At 38.3% G+C, this 17,905-nt stretch overlaps 2 protein-coding genes across 2 annotated transcripts; both read left to right on the forward strand.

The window, feature by feature from the left end:
* The first annotated feature begins 262 nt into the window (after positions 1-262).
* ska3 (spindle and kinetochore associated complex subunit 3) lies at positions 263-8,238 on the forward strand. The gene is given in 12 exon segments (XM_042495034.1): positions 263-478; positions 586-647; positions 1,937-2,063; positions 2,066-2,107; positions 2,784-3,231; positions 3,382-3,443; positions 4,383-4,582; positions 4,668-4,871; positions 4,968-5,159; positions 6,146-6,225; positions 6,491-6,618; positions 7,928-8,238. Coding segments are annotated over 12 exon segments (1,818 nt in total). The 5' UTR covers positions 263-363; the 3' UTR covers positions 8,086-8,238.
* Positions 8,239-11,406: 3,168 nt separating this feature from the next.
* On the forward strand, positions 11,407-14,538 carry LOC121948649. The gene is made up of 2 exons (XM_042494049.1): positions 11,407-11,632; positions 13,205-14,538. The coding sequence occupies exons 1-2, from the start codon at positions 11,455-11,457 to the stop codon at positions 14,536-14,538; spliced, it is 1,512 nt and encodes a 503-aa protein (XP_042349983.1). The 5' UTR covers positions 11,407-11,454.
* Positions 14,539-17,905: the final 3,367 nt, after the last annotated feature.

A 17,905-nucleotide genomic window follows, 5' to 3' on the forward strand; every position in this document is an offset into this window, starting at 1 on the left:
TAGTAGTAGTAGTATTAGTATTATTAGTATTAGTATTATTATTATTATTATTATTTACACATTTTCCTATTTTAGCTTTTTTTTCAGGACATTTCTTTTACCCACTTTTTTATTGCTAATTTTCGGAATATTTCCTTCTAACTTTTAATAAATATGTCGTTCACACCTGTCACGTGAGGGGGCGCGAGTTTAACTATTTGGACATTAAAAAAAAGAAGAAGAGGAAGAAGAAAAGCTTCCGGGCAAAGCCGGAAGAGGCGCCAAAATCGAAAAGTTTTCCTGCCGGAGAAGAAAAGGTAAACAAACGGTCAGTCCGGGAAGATTTTCAGTCAAAGTTTTGATAATTTCTACTTTTTTGGGAAGATGGACCCGACGTCTCTCTTCTTTACGAAGCTGAAAAAGCTGGCGGTGACTCTGGAGTCAGAAACTACGACGCTTCAGCGCGCGTTTGAGACCCGAAAACAGGACGGTGACAGCGGTGAGACACACACCGACGACCCGGCAGACAAACAGCCTGCAGCTCGGCTCCTGGAGTAAATATATACATGATTGAAGTAGTTTTAACAGTTTAATGTCTGATTTCAGAAACCGCGGCCAAAGCTCTGCGAGCGTATCACGAGCTGAACTGTGACGTCAGGAGCCTGAAGGTAATTTATGAATAAAACTGTTAAATAAACTCTGTTATTTCATCCGATATTTTAACGTAGCGACGTTTTCAACAGCATTATTAAACTTTGACACACCCACAGCAGTCATTTAAATCACCAAACACTAACTTTACGTCGCTGTTGTGTTAGTTTAAGTGTTTGGTTTCTTTAATCATCGTCCGTTGACATTGTTTTGGTGTCAGTTGGTTGAATCGGTTAAACCGTTAAAATTGATATTTTATTTGACTGATCTGGTTCTCTAATTACCTGCAGAATTTACCAGGAGACCCAAACTAATACCATTTTTAACACTTTTGGCATATGGAGAAAATACGTGCACATGCACAGTCAAAATCAACGTTGCTGCAAAACATTGACCTATTTTTCAGGCTGTGATAATGATTTTTTGTTTTTTTATCTAGTTTGCGTGTAATATATTAAAAATATGACTTTTTTTGTGAAAAACAAAAACCTGGCATTTGAAATGATTAAATATTTGATATTTATGATTAGGACTGATGTTGGTTAACATAATAAACTCAATGAAAGTACAAAATCATATTTTCAATAGCCTGATTTTGAAATGTACACGCTGTGCGCAGAGAGCAGTATGAGGGTGAGTATTTGACACTTTGACAACTTTTTAAAAAAAAACTAAAAACCAATGTTGATGCTGCCATTCACTGACAGATCCCAAGCTACTTAGCAAATAGTACATTGAAAATAATTATTTTTTGTGTTTTCTTTTTCATTTAAAAACATAGTGGCATCAGGACAAAAAAAAAAACAGTCATTTAAATTAAAATTACTGAATATTTGATGTTTATAATTAGGACTAATTAAATCATATTAATATATAATGTTTTTAAAAGCTTGGTTTTGAAAGGTGCATGTTGTGTGCAGTGAGATACAAGTGTGTAAAACAAAGAGGATCACATCACTCATGCTACTTGGAATGCAAAACTTTGAAGCTCAATAACTCAAAAACCGCTGAAAACGCAGATATAACATTATAATTTTAAGGTGGTATTCTGCTGATGTCATGTGAGCACACCTGGAGTTTGCATCAATTATTCAGGCTGCTTTCCTTCCTTTTATCCTCCTCTGATGACCATTTAATTTTAATTTAACTCAAATGTCATTTGTGGAAATGCAGAGCTAAATTTGTTCCGACGACCGTCCCTGAACACAATCTTTATAGCACACGTCAGTTTTGTGAAGAACATTTTCACATATAGTTTGTTAGCAGGAGTGCGCTGTTCGACTCTGACCTGTCCTCACACACCCAGGGGCAGATCCAGGGTCAGCTCGCTCAGCAGAAAGCACGAGAGAACGAAGTGAGCAGCTTCATTAACGCCTGCAGAGTGATGGAGCAGAGAGTCAGTAAGGACATCCAGACACTGAGGGCACACTGGAAAAATACGGTTACCAAGCTCCCCGAGAGACGCAGAGACCAACCAGTAAGTAATGACAGTAACTGTATTATTGTTTATTATTATTATTATTATTATTATTAGAATAAGTCGTCTAGGTAGTAGTGGTGCTGTTTTTGTTGTTAATATTATTATAAACTTTATAGACATGGCACTTTTCTATCAAGTTTACAAAGTGCTTTACAAACAAAAAACAGAAATTATGTAGTGCAATGACAAGACTGAAATAAAATCAAAGCAGCTAAACATAGAAACAAAAATAAGAAAAAAGAATACAAACTTGAGAAGAAGCAAATGAAAGCTAATTAAAAGCCATTTTTATAAAAATCAGCATTTTAAAAAGCACACATATATTACCTGTAATATTTACGTAAATAATCCATAAAAAAGAAAAAAGCATTTAAAAAATAAAATATTTTCAAAATATCGATTTATTAAAAAATCATTTTTAATCCATAATTATAGTTATGTATAGTTTTCTTGTTTTTTCCCTTGTTATTTATTCATTTATTTTTCATGTTTCTCTGTATTTTTTTTCTAGCTAATTTCCAGTTTTCTTTTCACCTTTTACATTTTTTTGCAATTTGCAGGAAATTTTACACCAAGTTCAAACCAGTTCTATCTATCTATCCTCCATCCATCCATCTTCATCTATTTGCTAAAGGAAACAAGATTCAAAACATTGTCCCTTTCTGTCACACAGAGGTCAAAGGTCATGAGTCAGAGGCTGAAGATGAACCAGCAGATGCAGGTGACAGTAAGTCAGCAGAAGGAGAAGAGAGCCAGGAGGAGGCAGGAAGTGATCACTCCTCATCGCCTCCAAAAGTGGGTCCGCCCCCCTTCACTGACGCACTGCGAACCCCGCAGCTCTCCGACTTCGGTCTCTCTGAGATGCAGCTGAAGAGAAACCTGGCCGGGGCCGAGTGGTGCTCCGAGGTGCCCCCCATGCCCGAGATGAGCCTCCCTCACCCTGCTCTCAACACGCCTGCACCGCCACCCCTGCCCTTAACCCCAAAATGTGCCCTGCGGATGGATGACGATGAGTTGCAGACACCTCAGATGCACGACTTTGGCATTTCAGAGCACACCATGTGTCTGAACAACGACTTCACAATGGATCTGTTCCGCAAGAACGTTGAAAAGCCCCAAAGGTAGAACATAATGAGATTTATATGGTGTTTACAGTGTATGACCTCTGCTGGGAATGTGCAGGCTTTGCAGCACTGCTGCTAAAAATATTCCAAAACATCGTCAGTGGTTTTTACTGCTTTATGATATCTGAGCGTCCTCTTCTTTAACAGACCGTCACAGGACGCACCTGCACCGCCAGTCACCTCTCTAATGGAGAGTTTGCAGACAAAAGGTATGAAACTATTGGAGCTCCTCTACCTCAGCTGTGTCTTGAATGTCATCCTTGACTACATGGTTCGTACAGTCATGAAAACCCTGGAAAAGTTTTGGAAAACCAAATATACCCTGAAAGTTTTTAAATGTCATGGAAATCTGTTTCACAAACTCTATAGTAACACGTTATGCATCTGAGGACTGGCAGAAATTTGTGGGGGATTTTTTGCAGTTTGTTTTTAATCCCAGTTTAAGTGTGAAAGGGGGAGAGCAAAGGGCCAGAATCGAACCTGCAGAAGCTGCAGCGAGGGCATAGCCTCTGTACATGGGGCGCCCCAATTTTGGTGACTTTTGAAGTAAATATGCCTGCAAATCTATTCTTCAAAAATTACAAAAAACTAAAGAAATTACCAAATTCTTTTCTTCAAAAATCACCCCCAAAAAATTAAATGCCAAATGTTGTTTTTGAAAAAATGGCCGATACAAGAAAAGTTTTCTTTTTGAATTGGTGGTAAAATAATGACAAAATACACCATTTAGGGTTGTATGCCCCTCCCCTAAAGCCACAATAAAAAACAACGGTCCGTTCCCGGCACTTAAAAAATTATGTGGCATGACTCTACCTTCTGGAACCTCTTCCTCCTCTGAATAAATAACGAACAGTCCCTAAATCATAATTACATGCTCGGTTCTCATCCTGTTCTGAATTAATTAGTTTTTTTAGTAATATGTATTTAAAAAGCTATACTATAGTATATATAGTAATGAAAACAAACCGATAAAGGAGTATCAGTGGTCATCTTTAAAGTCATGGAAATTTACTGGTAAAAATGTGTATGGATCCTGACCTGGTTTAATAAATTCACAAACTACCATCATCATCCCAAAATAAGAGGAAGCACTAAAATGAAACATGTTTCGCTCTTCCCTCACCTCACGTTGTCCTTATTTCCTGCAGCACAAACCCTGGAGTCCCCGGAGCCGCCTGTGTTTTGCACCCCGGGGTTTAAGATCAAAAAGACAAACGGTCACTGCTCCCCAAATGCCCAAACCAACGGTGACCCAGAGTCCCCCGGTCACCCCGGCAACCTTCCTACCACCCCTGAGGTCCCTGCGTTTCAAACTCCATACGTGAACCGACTGGTCAGCACCAAAAAGGTATCAAGGATGAATGTGGGGAACATTTAAATAATAACTCATTTATTTTATCTCCTCAGCTCAGACTTTCTTCGTGTGTTCACAGAGCGCACGTCAGCCCGAAACGGTCAACATGCAAACTGATGATGACACCCACACCTTCGAACTTCCATCACCTCGAAACGGAACAACCGGCTCCAAACGCACCTGGGAATACGACGTGCCAGATATCTCCATCATGGGTATGGAGGACAAGCAGATGCCCGAGATGCCAAACCTGGAGTCGGTTTTGGGAAATTCTTTACAAAATGTAAGACCAAATGTCGAACTGACAGCTGTAAAAATGTAACTGCCCACTTCAGTTTTTCCATAAACTTCCCTTTTCACCTGTCATGTTTACCTGCAGAGAAGTGCAAAAATGCTGAAGAAGACAAGTGAGCATGAAAAGTTGACCAAGGAGCCTGCTGTCAACCGTCTGGAGCTGGATGGACCCACTCAGGAGTTCAAATTTGGGACACCGCGCGTCCACATGTACGACCAGGAGCCCAGCACCCCTGAGATGCCAGACCTCAGCTCTATAACACAGGACATCTGTAAAGTACGTCCCGTTTATTCTTAGCTGATTACCTGCAGATATTGTGTATAACCAACAATTTTCTACACCTTAAAGGGACAGTTCAGACCTTTTTGAAATGTGGTTGTTAGAGGTCCATAGTCAGTGTATTACACACTGTAGACGTCAGTCGGCACATTTCCAGTTTGGAGAAGCAGGCGGAAGTCCGACATGGAAGCTAAGCAATGTACTTCTGTGGACGGGACAGCCACAAAATATGTTTTAGATATAAGAAATATATTTAATTCAACTGTTTTTCAGCCATGTAAGTTCTGTATTCCTGCACAGAGGCCCAACTGTATTGTGCACTGTAGTGTAGAGCAGCTTTTAAGGCCAAAAAGTGACATAGCCAGATCAAACTGACACAAAACTTTACCAACGATATCAAATCAGTGTGTGGGTGTGTTTTGCGGGCTGTACAAATAGAAAATGAAAATGCCTGTGGCTAGTTGCACTAAATAAATACATAATTACTCTACCTTCAAGATTAACATTTCTCTCAAGAGGATTTTTTTTTTTCTTTTTCATCTTTTTTTTTAAAATAATTTGGAGTTTTTGGGTGTTTATTTTTCTCTTTTTTTCTGTATATAATTTCGAGTTTTTAGGGTTTTTTATTATTATAATTTTTTTTTTGTTTTTTAAGTTTGTTTTTTAAAAAAAAGATTTTTCTGCCTTGGTTACTTTTGCTCTTAATTCATCAAGTACATGTTCCTGGTTATACTTACTTTTACTTAAGTATCCTTCTCAATGCAGGACTTTTACTTGTTACAGGGTATTTTCATAGTGTGTTATAATCACATTTAATAAAGTAAAACTGAATACTTTGTCCTCTGCTGTACGTGGTATAACATACACTTTGAGTGATTTTTTTTTTTTAGGTAGGCCTTTAATTGGCTAAAATAAATTTGCAAATTAATAAGTCACATTTAACCATACTTTTCTCGTTTTCACTTTTTTCTTTTATTTTGCAGCTTGTGTCCCAGGCTCAGTTGAAGAAGACTGCCATGGCCGTCGTGCACCCAAATGTCCGACCAGAAAATGATAAAAACAGGTAAAATAACTCGAAAACAACTAACCTTTAACATGTGATTAATCCACCCTGAAGAATTGCTTTAGATAAAGATGGTAACACTTTGACTAACATTTTCCTACTAGAAGTACAGACAAGACAAAATCAGACTGCTACTGAGTAGAAAAGGGTATAAATGTAGTATCATTTGTGTACATGTACATGTTTTTGAAGCGGCTAGTTTTGTCAGTTCTGTCTGTTTATTATCATGATTGATGTTTATTTCCTTCTATATTATCTTCTTCAGAGCTGTGAGTCTGACTGTGGTGTCTGAGAGTGAGTTCAGGAGTTTGCCCAGCTACATGAGGCAGATGACTCTGAACAACCTGAACCAGGCGGTCCACAACATCAACAAATTCCTGGCAGAGTGTCCAGGTCAGTGTTGCAGTAAGCAGCTTTCAGGCTAATTATACATTTATGTGCTTTTGGATACTGCGCATTTAGATGCAGCAGCCAGTAGCTTCTCAAATACTCGGTTTCTTTTTTTTTTTTTTTTTTTTGCTGTATTTTCCAATTTTTTGACTCCATTGCCCCTTCTGCTGAAGCACGAATTTTCTACAATAGAGAAGCATTTATCAACATCGAGAAAAGTTGTGTGGTGTTTGGACTGAATGCAGCAGACCGCAAGAGGGTCTCCACCAACAGCATACGCCAAGCGGCCAGTCAGACCAGAGGGGAGAAACAAAACCAAAAGTTCTGGATGAAGAGAGGGATGAGAGCCAGCATCAGGGCAAGGCTGACCCGACTCGAGAGCTGCTCCTGTGCCAAACCTTCTTCTGGCTAATGTCCAGTCCCAGGACAATATAGTGGATGAGACGAGACTGCTCTGTGCACATCTTCACAGAGACATGGTTAACCCCTGACATCCCAGATCAAGCTGTTGCACTGGATGAGCTGATCTTGTTTGGAGCTGAAAGGACACAAGACTCCGATGCAAATTTAATGCCATCAACAGCAATTTGCCCAAACAACTGCATGAAATTTTCATAGTAGCTGCAGTTTTTTATCAACTCATCCTTCAACTCGAAAGATGTACCAGGAATGAGGAAAAATTGTGATTTCATTTTTCAAACTTTGTTTAAAAACATGACTAATAAATCTACCTGGTACCCGTCTGGGGGAAAATAGTATTTTTTGGTCCAATGCTATTTGGCCACCATGTAAAATTGGCTTCAAAGCCTGGCACTGTTCTTGGGGGCTTGTGGAGTACCCACCGGAAAAAAAGTGCAACACAGGCATTCGGAGAGAGGACAAACAATGTCTGTTAAAGTTTCCATGGTTACAGAACTTTCCGCTTAACAACTATGGAACTCTACCAGCTGCTGTTGCCGCTAGCAACAGAATATTCAACTGAAATCAGCTGTTTTATTTCATGTTTTTCTCCAATTAAACATTATATCAAAATAACAGAGATACCAAAACACTGTTACTTGTCCAGTTTAAGTCAGAAGCAGGATAAAGCTGAATTTTGGTTTATTCCATAGACTGCGCCTTCACTTGGCCAATTCACTAACATGGAGGGGCGGGCTTTATGACCGATACTGCAATCAGACACCAGGGGGCGATCCAAACTGAAAAATTGCAACAAAAAAGTGCAAAAACAAACAACATGGGACCTATTAAGAGCACTTTTGGACTTATCTGCTGTTTCTAATCATACTTTGTTTTGTGTTTCTCCCTGCAGGAGAAAAGTCAGAGTTTCAGATGGAGGAGCTGAGGAGGATTTGCTGTGTTGGAACTAAAACGCGAGTTTACATTCTCTGTCTGACCGAGCTGAAGAGGCTGAAGCAGATGGAAGGAGCCAGAAACACCTCTGTGTACAAACTGAACGCACACAACTAAAGGTTGTTTGGATATATTACACCGTCAGATTTTTAATGCAGAAGAAATAGGGTCAGACTGTGTCACATAACATTTTTATGTAAAGACATTATTAAAATGACAACTTTTAGAATCTGGATCACAATCAGTTTTGTTTGGCTGCATTCAGACACCTTTCACAGGCATCTAAACCTGAGAAACCTGAGAAAATGTGTTTGATTTCTTTTGAAAATATGGGAAAAGCCAAGGAAAAGGACATTTCTGGAAAATTTGCAAATAAAAATAAAAAATTAGTAAAAGGTCATAATAAAATGACTTGAAAATGATCTGTTAGGAGATAATCACATATTCCAAAAAAGGCGAAAAAAATAATTTTAAAAAATCTTTCAATTCTTATAATTATATATTGCAGGAAAAAAATATATTTCTCGCACTTAATGTAATTTTTGTCTTTTTTTTTAGTCAATTTTCATGTCAGGTTTTTTGTTTTTTTGTTTTTTTTCTAATTGTTTGGTCATTTCTTGTTATGTTGCTCATTGCCTTCCTGTGTTTTTGAAAGAAATCAAGCCAATTTGTCCAGTTTTCAAAGGGTTAATGTAACTCACTTTCAGACAATCTTGAACAGTATTTGGTTATCACACTGAGAGATTATAATGTGCCAGCCTTGATGTTCATCTAAAATGCTCTCTGAATTGATTTCTCTGTGTTGCAGAAACAAATTAAACTCTGTGTGATATCTCTGCCTTACACCCAGAATCTCACCATGCACATTTATGCTTTTCTCAGTAAAAACATGCCTGTAGTTTATTTTATCGTCAGAAGTCGCGTAGCTTCACTGCTTGGCTTTGTTATAACATCCTGTAGATGTCTTTATGTGCACGTTTTGCTCTGGATGTGTGTCACCTGCCATGTTTCTCTGCAGGTTCACCTGTTGAAATACTGTAGATGTTTTTCTAAAGCTTTTTGTCGCCCTCGTGTGGACGGAGCTGAGAACCGCTTGTATGATGGTTTTTGTGTGTAAATCTTTCACTGATCTGCTGCTTTTTCTCTCTTCTTTATCGTTGTCATATTGTTTATTGCTTCCAGTTTGTCCCTGCTCTCATGCTCGTCTCTCGTATCCTTTTCTATGTTCTACTTTTTTATCTCTTCTGACTCTTTCTCTGTTAGGAAACCAACCTCATCTGGACTTGCAAGAACCTGCATGTACGTCTGTCCTTAATTTGTACACATGCTGTTATCTGCTTGCTTGTTTTGTTCTGTCCAACTTACTCAGAAAGAAGAAACACAGAGACGAATCCTGACTAATTCATCTTACCAGAGAAAACACTTTTGGTGACTTTTATGTATAGATTGGAAATTGTTTTGATGCATGGCTAGTAAATAATTTGTACTTCTGTGGTTCTGTTCTGCATATAAAAACTGTATATAATAAAGTTAATAAACACTATTACTGGACATAATATGGAAAGTGACCCCACGGAAGACTATTATAAATGCGGTATGTTTGAAAGTTTATCATACATTGGTTTTTAAAAATATTTTTTAAGTGTAACTAATGACGTGGCATTAAAATTTAGATATTTTATCTCTTGACCACATCTCTTTACCCTGATTTTAAACTACAAAATAATCAAAAAAAATTGTATAATTTATTGTTTTTGTAGAAGTTAATGACATTGTAATTGGGATATGGAAAGATCAAGTACTTGTGGGAAAAAGCTCAGTAATTATATTCCAAATTTCGACAGAAAAAAATAATTAATTTAGTTCTGTAATTATCCCAGTAATTATTTTATGCGTGTGTGTGTGTATAGATAGATAAATTTGCACAATTTAAAGAAAATGTGAGGAATTAACGTAAATTTATGTAAAAAATTTTGCTGTACAACAGAAGTTGCCCTGCTACACAACTTAAGGATTTCATCATTTTTCAGTTTTATACGGTAAAATTGACCACATGTTCGAAGAAAAGCTGAGTGAAATTATTTTTTATTGATACCTTCATATTATACTTACTTTTTGTATTTTTTAAATGTGCATTATCCTTTATATTCTCTATTTAGATATTTATATTAATTTATTTCATGTATTTTTTAAATGTACATTATTTTGTGATTTCATTTCACTGTGTTTACATGATGAGGACACTTATATACAATTTAATTGATTTAATATAAATATTTGGCTCAATTTAAAGAAAATACGAGGAATTAATGTAAATATATGAGGACAAAAATGTTGCTGTATAACACCTGTGTGTGTGTGTGTGTGTGTGTGTGTGTGTGTGTGTGTGTGTGTGTGAGAGTGTAAATATATATACGTGTGTGTGTGTGTGTGTATAAATGTATTTTTTTAATGTGCATTATTCTGTGATTTCATGTTTACGTGATAAGGAAGAATAAATAATAATAAATAAAAATAAGTAAATGAATAAATAAAATAAATATTTGAATTGAATGAAAAGAAAAATATGAGGATATAATGCAAATGTATGAGGACAGAAATGTTACCGTATAACACCTATATGTGTGTGTGTGTGTGTGTGTGTGTGTGTGTGTATTTTTTAATGAGTATTTATTTTGTGATTTCATGTTTACGTGATAGGGGAGAATAAATAATAACAAATTTAAAAATAAATAAATAAATGAATAAAATAAATATTTGAATTGAATAAAAAAAATATGATATATATATAGGATATAACGCAAATGTATGAGTTCAGAAATGTTGCTGTAATAACACCTATATATATATACATATATGTATGTGTGTGTATTTTTAATGAGTATTATTCTGTGATTTCATGTTTACGTGATAAGGAAGAATAAATAATAATAAATAAAAATAAGTAAATGAATAAATAAAATAAATATGAGGATATAATGCAAATGTATGAGTACAGAAATGTTGCTGTATAACACCTATATATATATATGTGTGTGTGTGTGTGTGTGTGTGTGTGTGTGTGGTGTGTTTGTATGTATTTCTTAATGAGTATTATTCTGTGATTTCACGTGATAGGGGAGAATAAATAATAACAAATTTAAAAACAAATAAATAAATGAATAAAATAAATATTTGAATTGAATAAAAAGAAAATATGAGGATATAACGCAAATGTGTGAGTACATAAATGTTGCTGTATAACAGAAAGACACTAATTTTGGGACCGTTAGTTTGTTGAAGCAGCGCGTGAGTAAAGATCGAATTTCAGTGACGTCGCCGGAGGACGGACCAATCAGATCGCTGCATGCAAACGGCCGTTGATGACGGTGCTTCAGTTTCTTTTTTGTTTTTTCTTCTCAGCCTCTCTCGTCGTCCACCATTTTGGGAGTCAAAACAGCCAACAAACAGCAGCGCACACCTCCACGCTTCTCCCGTGGCCTTACTATGGTTCACACGTGTGTGGTGGCCGGCTGCAGGAACAGAAGGACACCGGGAACCACCCTATCTTTCTACCGCTTCCCCCGGGACCCCGAGAGGAAGCAGCGCTGGATCGCTGCTGTGAACCGAGAGGGCTGGGTGCCTAACGACGGCAGTCGGCTGTGTAGTACTCACTTCATCTCAGGTACGACTGCAGCCCACACGGAAACTACAAGTATCCCACCGTCTGTGTTCAGCCAGGACACATTCACGCTGCAGGACGCGCACACGGGGACACACAACCTGCAAGATTCAAAATGATATTTTCATGTCTGCAGGTTATTGATATTTCCTGCAGATGTCTGTTTTTACCAGATTTATTGGATATCAATCATCTTTGACGTTATCACGATAGGAAATACATTTAATTTAGGCGTTATTGCAGTTAATTTTAAATAATTAATTTAATCGTGGATTCATTTTTTTATGTTTTTGATTTGGCCAGTATGTCAGTATAGTCTAAAAATACTCAGCTGTTAGTTAAAAGTCCGGAACTTAAAATTAGGGGTCTTTTTTCATGTCATCAGTACTTCATTCCTGATTTACCTCAGTTTATCTTCCACTATTGCTCGTGTCTTTTTGTTTGTCTTTTGGTGTTACTCAATCCTTATGTATTTTTTTTTATTTTTATTTCTTCTGTCTGGTGTTTTTTGGGGGATTGTGACTTCTGTGGTTTTGTTTTGTTAAAAACATTTAAATTCAATAAACTTTCAGTCAAAACAAAAAAAAAGGGGGGTTCGACTGATGTTGGAGTTTCAGGGCCGATACCGATACATATTATTTGTACAGACCGATAACCGATATTTGAAACTGATATGCATTTACAATAACAATGAAAATATTTCTGTCCAAAATTTGGAATATAACAAACTCCACAAAACTTTGTTTAAATGCCCTCAGCAAATGTTTAATCAAAATGGGAACTTTCAACATCACACAGTGTTTCCCTGCAACTTTTTTTTGTTAAAGTTCAGTGAAAATTTTAAGAAAAAATGAATGAATAGAAAAAGCTTCCTGAGGAAGAATTTTCTCCCATTTTGACACTTTTCTTGCATTTATTGTACCTTTCCTCGTCTTTTTTGAGTATAATATGCACACTTTTTTTATTAATTCATTTTGAGGGCAATCATTAAAATATTGATACAGATTGATAATTGATAATCTATTGACTTCTACTTAAAATGTGATATAGGGACTGTTCTTTATTTATCAGAGGATGGGGATGGCTGGGGTTTGACTTTGTTTTTTGGTTGGTTTGTTTTTTTACTTTCTCCCGAAAGTATTTGACTTGGGGAGTATTTGACTTTCTCCTCTCATTTATAAACAAAATCCTGGTGTTGAAGAGAGTTTTAAAATATTGTTTATTTAGTGATTTTTGAGAAACATAAACATGTATCAACATACCAAAATTAGGCGCACAAAAATATATCAACCTGGACAATACTAGCACTCGATTTTTTTGCATGTTGGTCTCACACAAAATATTTGATGAAGCATATATGAAATATGTCTTTAAGAAAACCAGAAAGAAAGAAAAAAATATGTATAAAAAGAAAACCAGAATAAGAAAAAGATCTTCAAAATTTAGTCTTAAATTTGGTAAAAAAAAAAAAAAATCTTCAAAAGGTCTCAAAAAGTGTTACATTTAATTATTTGATATCTGTCATTCATCACTTTTTAAAAAAAAATTAAACTACATCTTCTTGTCCTCGCGCAGGTAAACAGGTGAAGAATCCACGTTCTCCAGATTATGTTCCCTCTGTGTTCACGTCAGCTCCGTTGTCCCCGGAGATGAAGGAGCCAGGTGCGTTAGAGATCCTGGACAAGCAGGAAGCACGCGTGGAGGCGGCTAACGCCTTGTTGTTCCTGCAGGGTCAGGGCAGGTCCGTGGCGGGTGAGCGGGTCCAGGAGGAGCATCCTGAGGAGAGGGAGCCGGAGGCCGCCGTGGAGGAGAGCGCGTCCTCCTCCCTCAGCACCGATGATGAAGAGGACGACGATGATGGATCTATGAGTGACAGTAAGAAAGGAAAGTTCGCTCAGGCGCCGGATGTTAACTTTGACGACGTCCTGAAAGCGCTAAAGAAGGAGAACCAGATCCTCAGGGAGTCTGTGGACAAAATGTCGCTCTCTGAGAACTCCTTGAGGAACGATGCAGAGAAAGTGAAGTTCTACACTGGTTTACCAAACTACTTTGTCCTGGAGACGGTCATGTGGCTGCTGGCGCCGCACATGGACGGCATGAAAACCGTGAAGCTCTCCAAGTTCCAGCAGCTGCTGCTGACACTGATGCGACTCCGTCTGGACCTCCGCAACCAGGATCTGGCGTACCGCTTTGGCGTTAAAGTCGGCACGGTAACCAGAACGGTGCACCAGATGGTCAACATCATGTCCTCCACTCTGGTGCCGACAGCCGTCTTCTGGCCCTCCAGAGCCGAGCTGCGGAAAAACCTGCCGGCGGCTCTGCGCGCCTCCCACCCCGACTGCGCTGTCATCATAGACTGTTTCATGGTGCCCTTTGAGGAGCCGGTCTCCAGGGGCAACCAGCAGCAGCAGAAGGTGGCGGCGAGCTGTCTAGTGACGGGGACGAGTCATAATGTGTTAAAGTATCTGATCGGTGTGGCTCCACAAGGCGTCGTCACCTTCGTGTCCAGGGGCGTGCTGGGAAACGTCAGTGACAAAAGCCTGGCCGAGGGCTGCGGGTTTCTGTGCAAGCTTCTCCCGGGCGATGTCGTGTTGGCGAGTCGCGACCTCGACATCGCCGATTCTGTGGCCGCCCGAGGAGCCCTGTTTAAAATCGCCGGCAGCTACCAAGCCGAGGCGCACGGGAGCTCAGAGGGCTCGCCGCTGGCCGATGACACAGTGAGCGTGCAGAGACATGTGGAGAGGGTGATCTCCATGGTGAAGCAGAGGTACGCCATGCTCACAGGCCCGGTGGAGAGCCCCTTCACCACGGTCTCTGAGCGCACGTCCAACCTCTCGACATTTGATAAGATTGTGCAAGTCGCCTGTGCCTTAAACAATCTGTGCATCTCTGCTGCTCCACTAGAGTGAATCGTGCAGAAACACTTAGTGCTCCTCAATGCTGGTCACTTAAGTTCCCTTTACTGCTTTGGACCTGATTCCATGTTCTGCCTCTCCCAGTGTCGACGCCACAGGATTACCAGCGGAAACTGGTTTATACTCTTCAGTTTACACTGTCAGTGTTCCTCCCCGTTATCTAACGGTTTGTATGTGGAAACAGTAAATCCAGAAACCACGCTGCTACGATGTCATGTCATTAAAGGGATATTTCGGATCTTTTGAAGTAGGTTTGTCTGATGTATTTGTGTTTTACATACAATAGATGTCAGTCGGCACGGTTTGGAGAAGCAGGCTGGAAGCTAAGAAATGAACAGCTGTGGGTGTGATTGTAGCTTTCTAAGGCCACGTTTAGACGAGATTGACCCTACCGAAAACGGAAAAGTCTTTCTGTTACCATTCTCGTGTACACGGATATGCAAAAACAAGCAAAAACAACCAAAAACGCTGTTGGATGTATTCCAGGCCAGTAGTTGGTGGTGTAACTTTGTAATGGCACAACTTAGAAAAAAAACATGTATGTGTGAAGTGCAGCCGTGTTGTTCTCACCTGGTCCGCACAGTTTACACACGGAGGGAAGGGGTTGCGTTTTCAAAGGATTACACTCTTGAACCGGTATTCAAACGTTGTGCATTTTCAGGCCTTTCAAAACTCGGTGTTGTTGTTGTGTGAACAAAAGGCCAAACTACAACAAGTTTCCATGGTCATGGAAAACCTTGAAAAGTGATGGAATTTTACTATCACATATTTCTTGGCCTTGAAAAATGATGGAATCATTAAAAAATATTGAAATATTTGAAAACGAATCTAACCTCTGGCTTTTTAATGCAGTGGGGAAGTGTATAATCGGCATTCACACCCAGGACAAATAACTCTGCAGTTGTCGCGGATATTATTCTCCTCCAGCTCAGATTTAAACACAACACGCCAATTTTAGCCCCTTAATGGGTGAGATGCAATGACACGCCACCACAAAATATCATCCATCTCCTCCGAAGCAGCACTAAAACATCAATCCAAAATCCACACACACACACACACACACACAAAGTCGTGCTCGTCTGCTGCAGAGCCGTGTACACAGCTCTGCTCTCCTGGCAATGTCTATAGTCTATTCGTAGTGGCTTTACCCATGTTTAAAAACGTGCATATATTCGCATTTTTATGTGGAAAAGGGGGTATAAAACTGTCTTTTTTGTAGGTAATACTATTTTTAGGTGGCTAAAATCTGTATCTCTGCTGCCCACATCCACAGCAGCACATTGCTTAGCTTTTATGTCTAACCAGCAGACATCTACTGTATGTGATGCACTGACAAATGATAACTACCTCATACAAAACCTCTTCAAAAGATCCGAAACATCCCTTTAACTTATGCAACTCAACTGACATAAATGGCAGGCTTGCAGGCTTTTTTCATGTAGGTTTTCAATGACAGCTAAGTACCTTTAAATTAATTTTAATTAGCCATTTGAAAATATAAGGTGTGTAAACTGATGGTGGTGAAGACAATGTTCCCATTAACCCAATCCTGTGCAATCAAGAGTGTGTTTGAAGAGCAGCACGGATAGAAACACAGAGTTTCTCCTGCCTGTTCCTCATGCAGAGATAAAAATATGTCTTAGTTAATGAGAGTTTTGACAGATTGCCCACATTTTTGCCTGCCAGCTAGATTTTATAACAATAGAAAACAATCACTCTGGGATGATTAGCTACCTGTTAGTGCAGACAAACATACCACCCACAGACCAACATACGGCCAAAGTCTGGCGTTAATTTATCTGCTGCACAAACACAGCTCATTTCCAATTTTTTTTTTCTTCCAAAAATAGCTTCCAGGTTGAGCGCACATCTCGGGAAGGCAGATGTCTTCCCCAACACGCCTTGACTGGTATTGATAATAGGCTTTATCAGTATCTTTTTTTTCCCTCTCACACCTGCATAGCTTCCTGACGTTTCCCGAGGGTTTAAGGTGTATGACAGTATTTGTTTAACACCTGGCAGCCTGAGCAAATTGGCTTGAAATGAGCAGCTCAACAAGAAAATACCCCCAAAAATATGCAAGAAATGAATAATGGCTAAGTGAGAAGAAAACGACCTACAATGAGAAAGAAAAAGAAAGAAAAATAAAAGAAAATAAACAAGAAATGACCTGAAAGAATTGCTAATATAAAAAATATAAATAATTATACTAAAAATTTTGGTAACCTAATTTTAAATAGATAATTATAATATATTATAATTAGAATGATAAGATTTCTAATGGTTTGGGTTTTTTCAATTTGTGGGGTATTTCATGTCAAGTTGCTTATTGCCTTTTGTGCCATGTTTTAGATGTTTAATAGTTTTCTAATGATTCTCTCTCTCTCTTTTTTTGAAGCAATTTTCAGGTCGATTTTTTTTCCACATATTATATTTATATATTTTTTTCAAACCAGTTTGCTCATATTTCAAAGGTTTAAGGGCTTGTGAAAGGTGTCTGAACACAGCACAATAAAACTGGTGTCGATCCAGGTTTCAAATGGTTAAAATACAACCCTAACCCTTTTTCAACAAACTACTCCCATACGTTTTCTGTTAACTCATCAACACACTTCATTCAAACTCTCCAGGAACAAATGAAACTCAGAAAAACCATCTTGGTTAGTCTGTCCATTTTTCAATAATCGCAGACTCTAGTTTGGTCAAAATAAATTTTTATCAAGTTAGATGTGAAAATATGCAGCTTTCTCCACATTCTCTCGCTGCAATCACTGGACATCGTTCTACTCGTCCTGTAACGTTATCCCCATCACTCGCATTTGTTACCTTTCTCAGCTCAGCTGCCTGTTCTGTCAGTGGAGACTGACCTCTGGTGGTGCGTGCTGTGCACCACACCACCTGTATACAGCATCACTTTAATGAATCTATATTTCTGGCAGTACTGAAAAGCAAACCTTCAGGATTTCTAAATACCCTAGAAATTACTATAAGAACAGGTGGATGCTTGTCTAATCAGTGACTGTATAATAAACAATGATGTCACTATGTACCACAGTATTGTTTGAAAATGTTTGTGCAGGCTACATTTTTTCCAGTCCAGTGTTTTCTTTCAAGAACATGGGAAAAAAAGGCAAAGAGCAACTTTGTAAGAAATGTTCCACAATTTTCAAGAAATAAGTGGATTTATAAAACTATTTTATAAAGGCAATACAAAATGTCCAGGGGGGGAAAAGCTACGGAAAAATTGCAGTTATAATTAAATTATGTTCCAAAATTATTATAATGAACAATTATTATAGGTCATTTCCTTTTTTTTACTCTTTTTTTCTTTCCTTTTTCTAATTTCTTGTACATTTTG

This window comes from Plectropomus leopardus, chromosome 10 (assembly GCF_008729295.1).
Source record: "Plectropomus leopardus isolate mb chromosome 10, YSFRI_Pleo_2.0, whole genome shotgun sequence".
Taxonomy (NCBI): Eukaryota; Metazoa; Chordata; class Actinopteri; order Perciformes; family Serranidae; genus Plectropomus; species Plectropomus leopardus.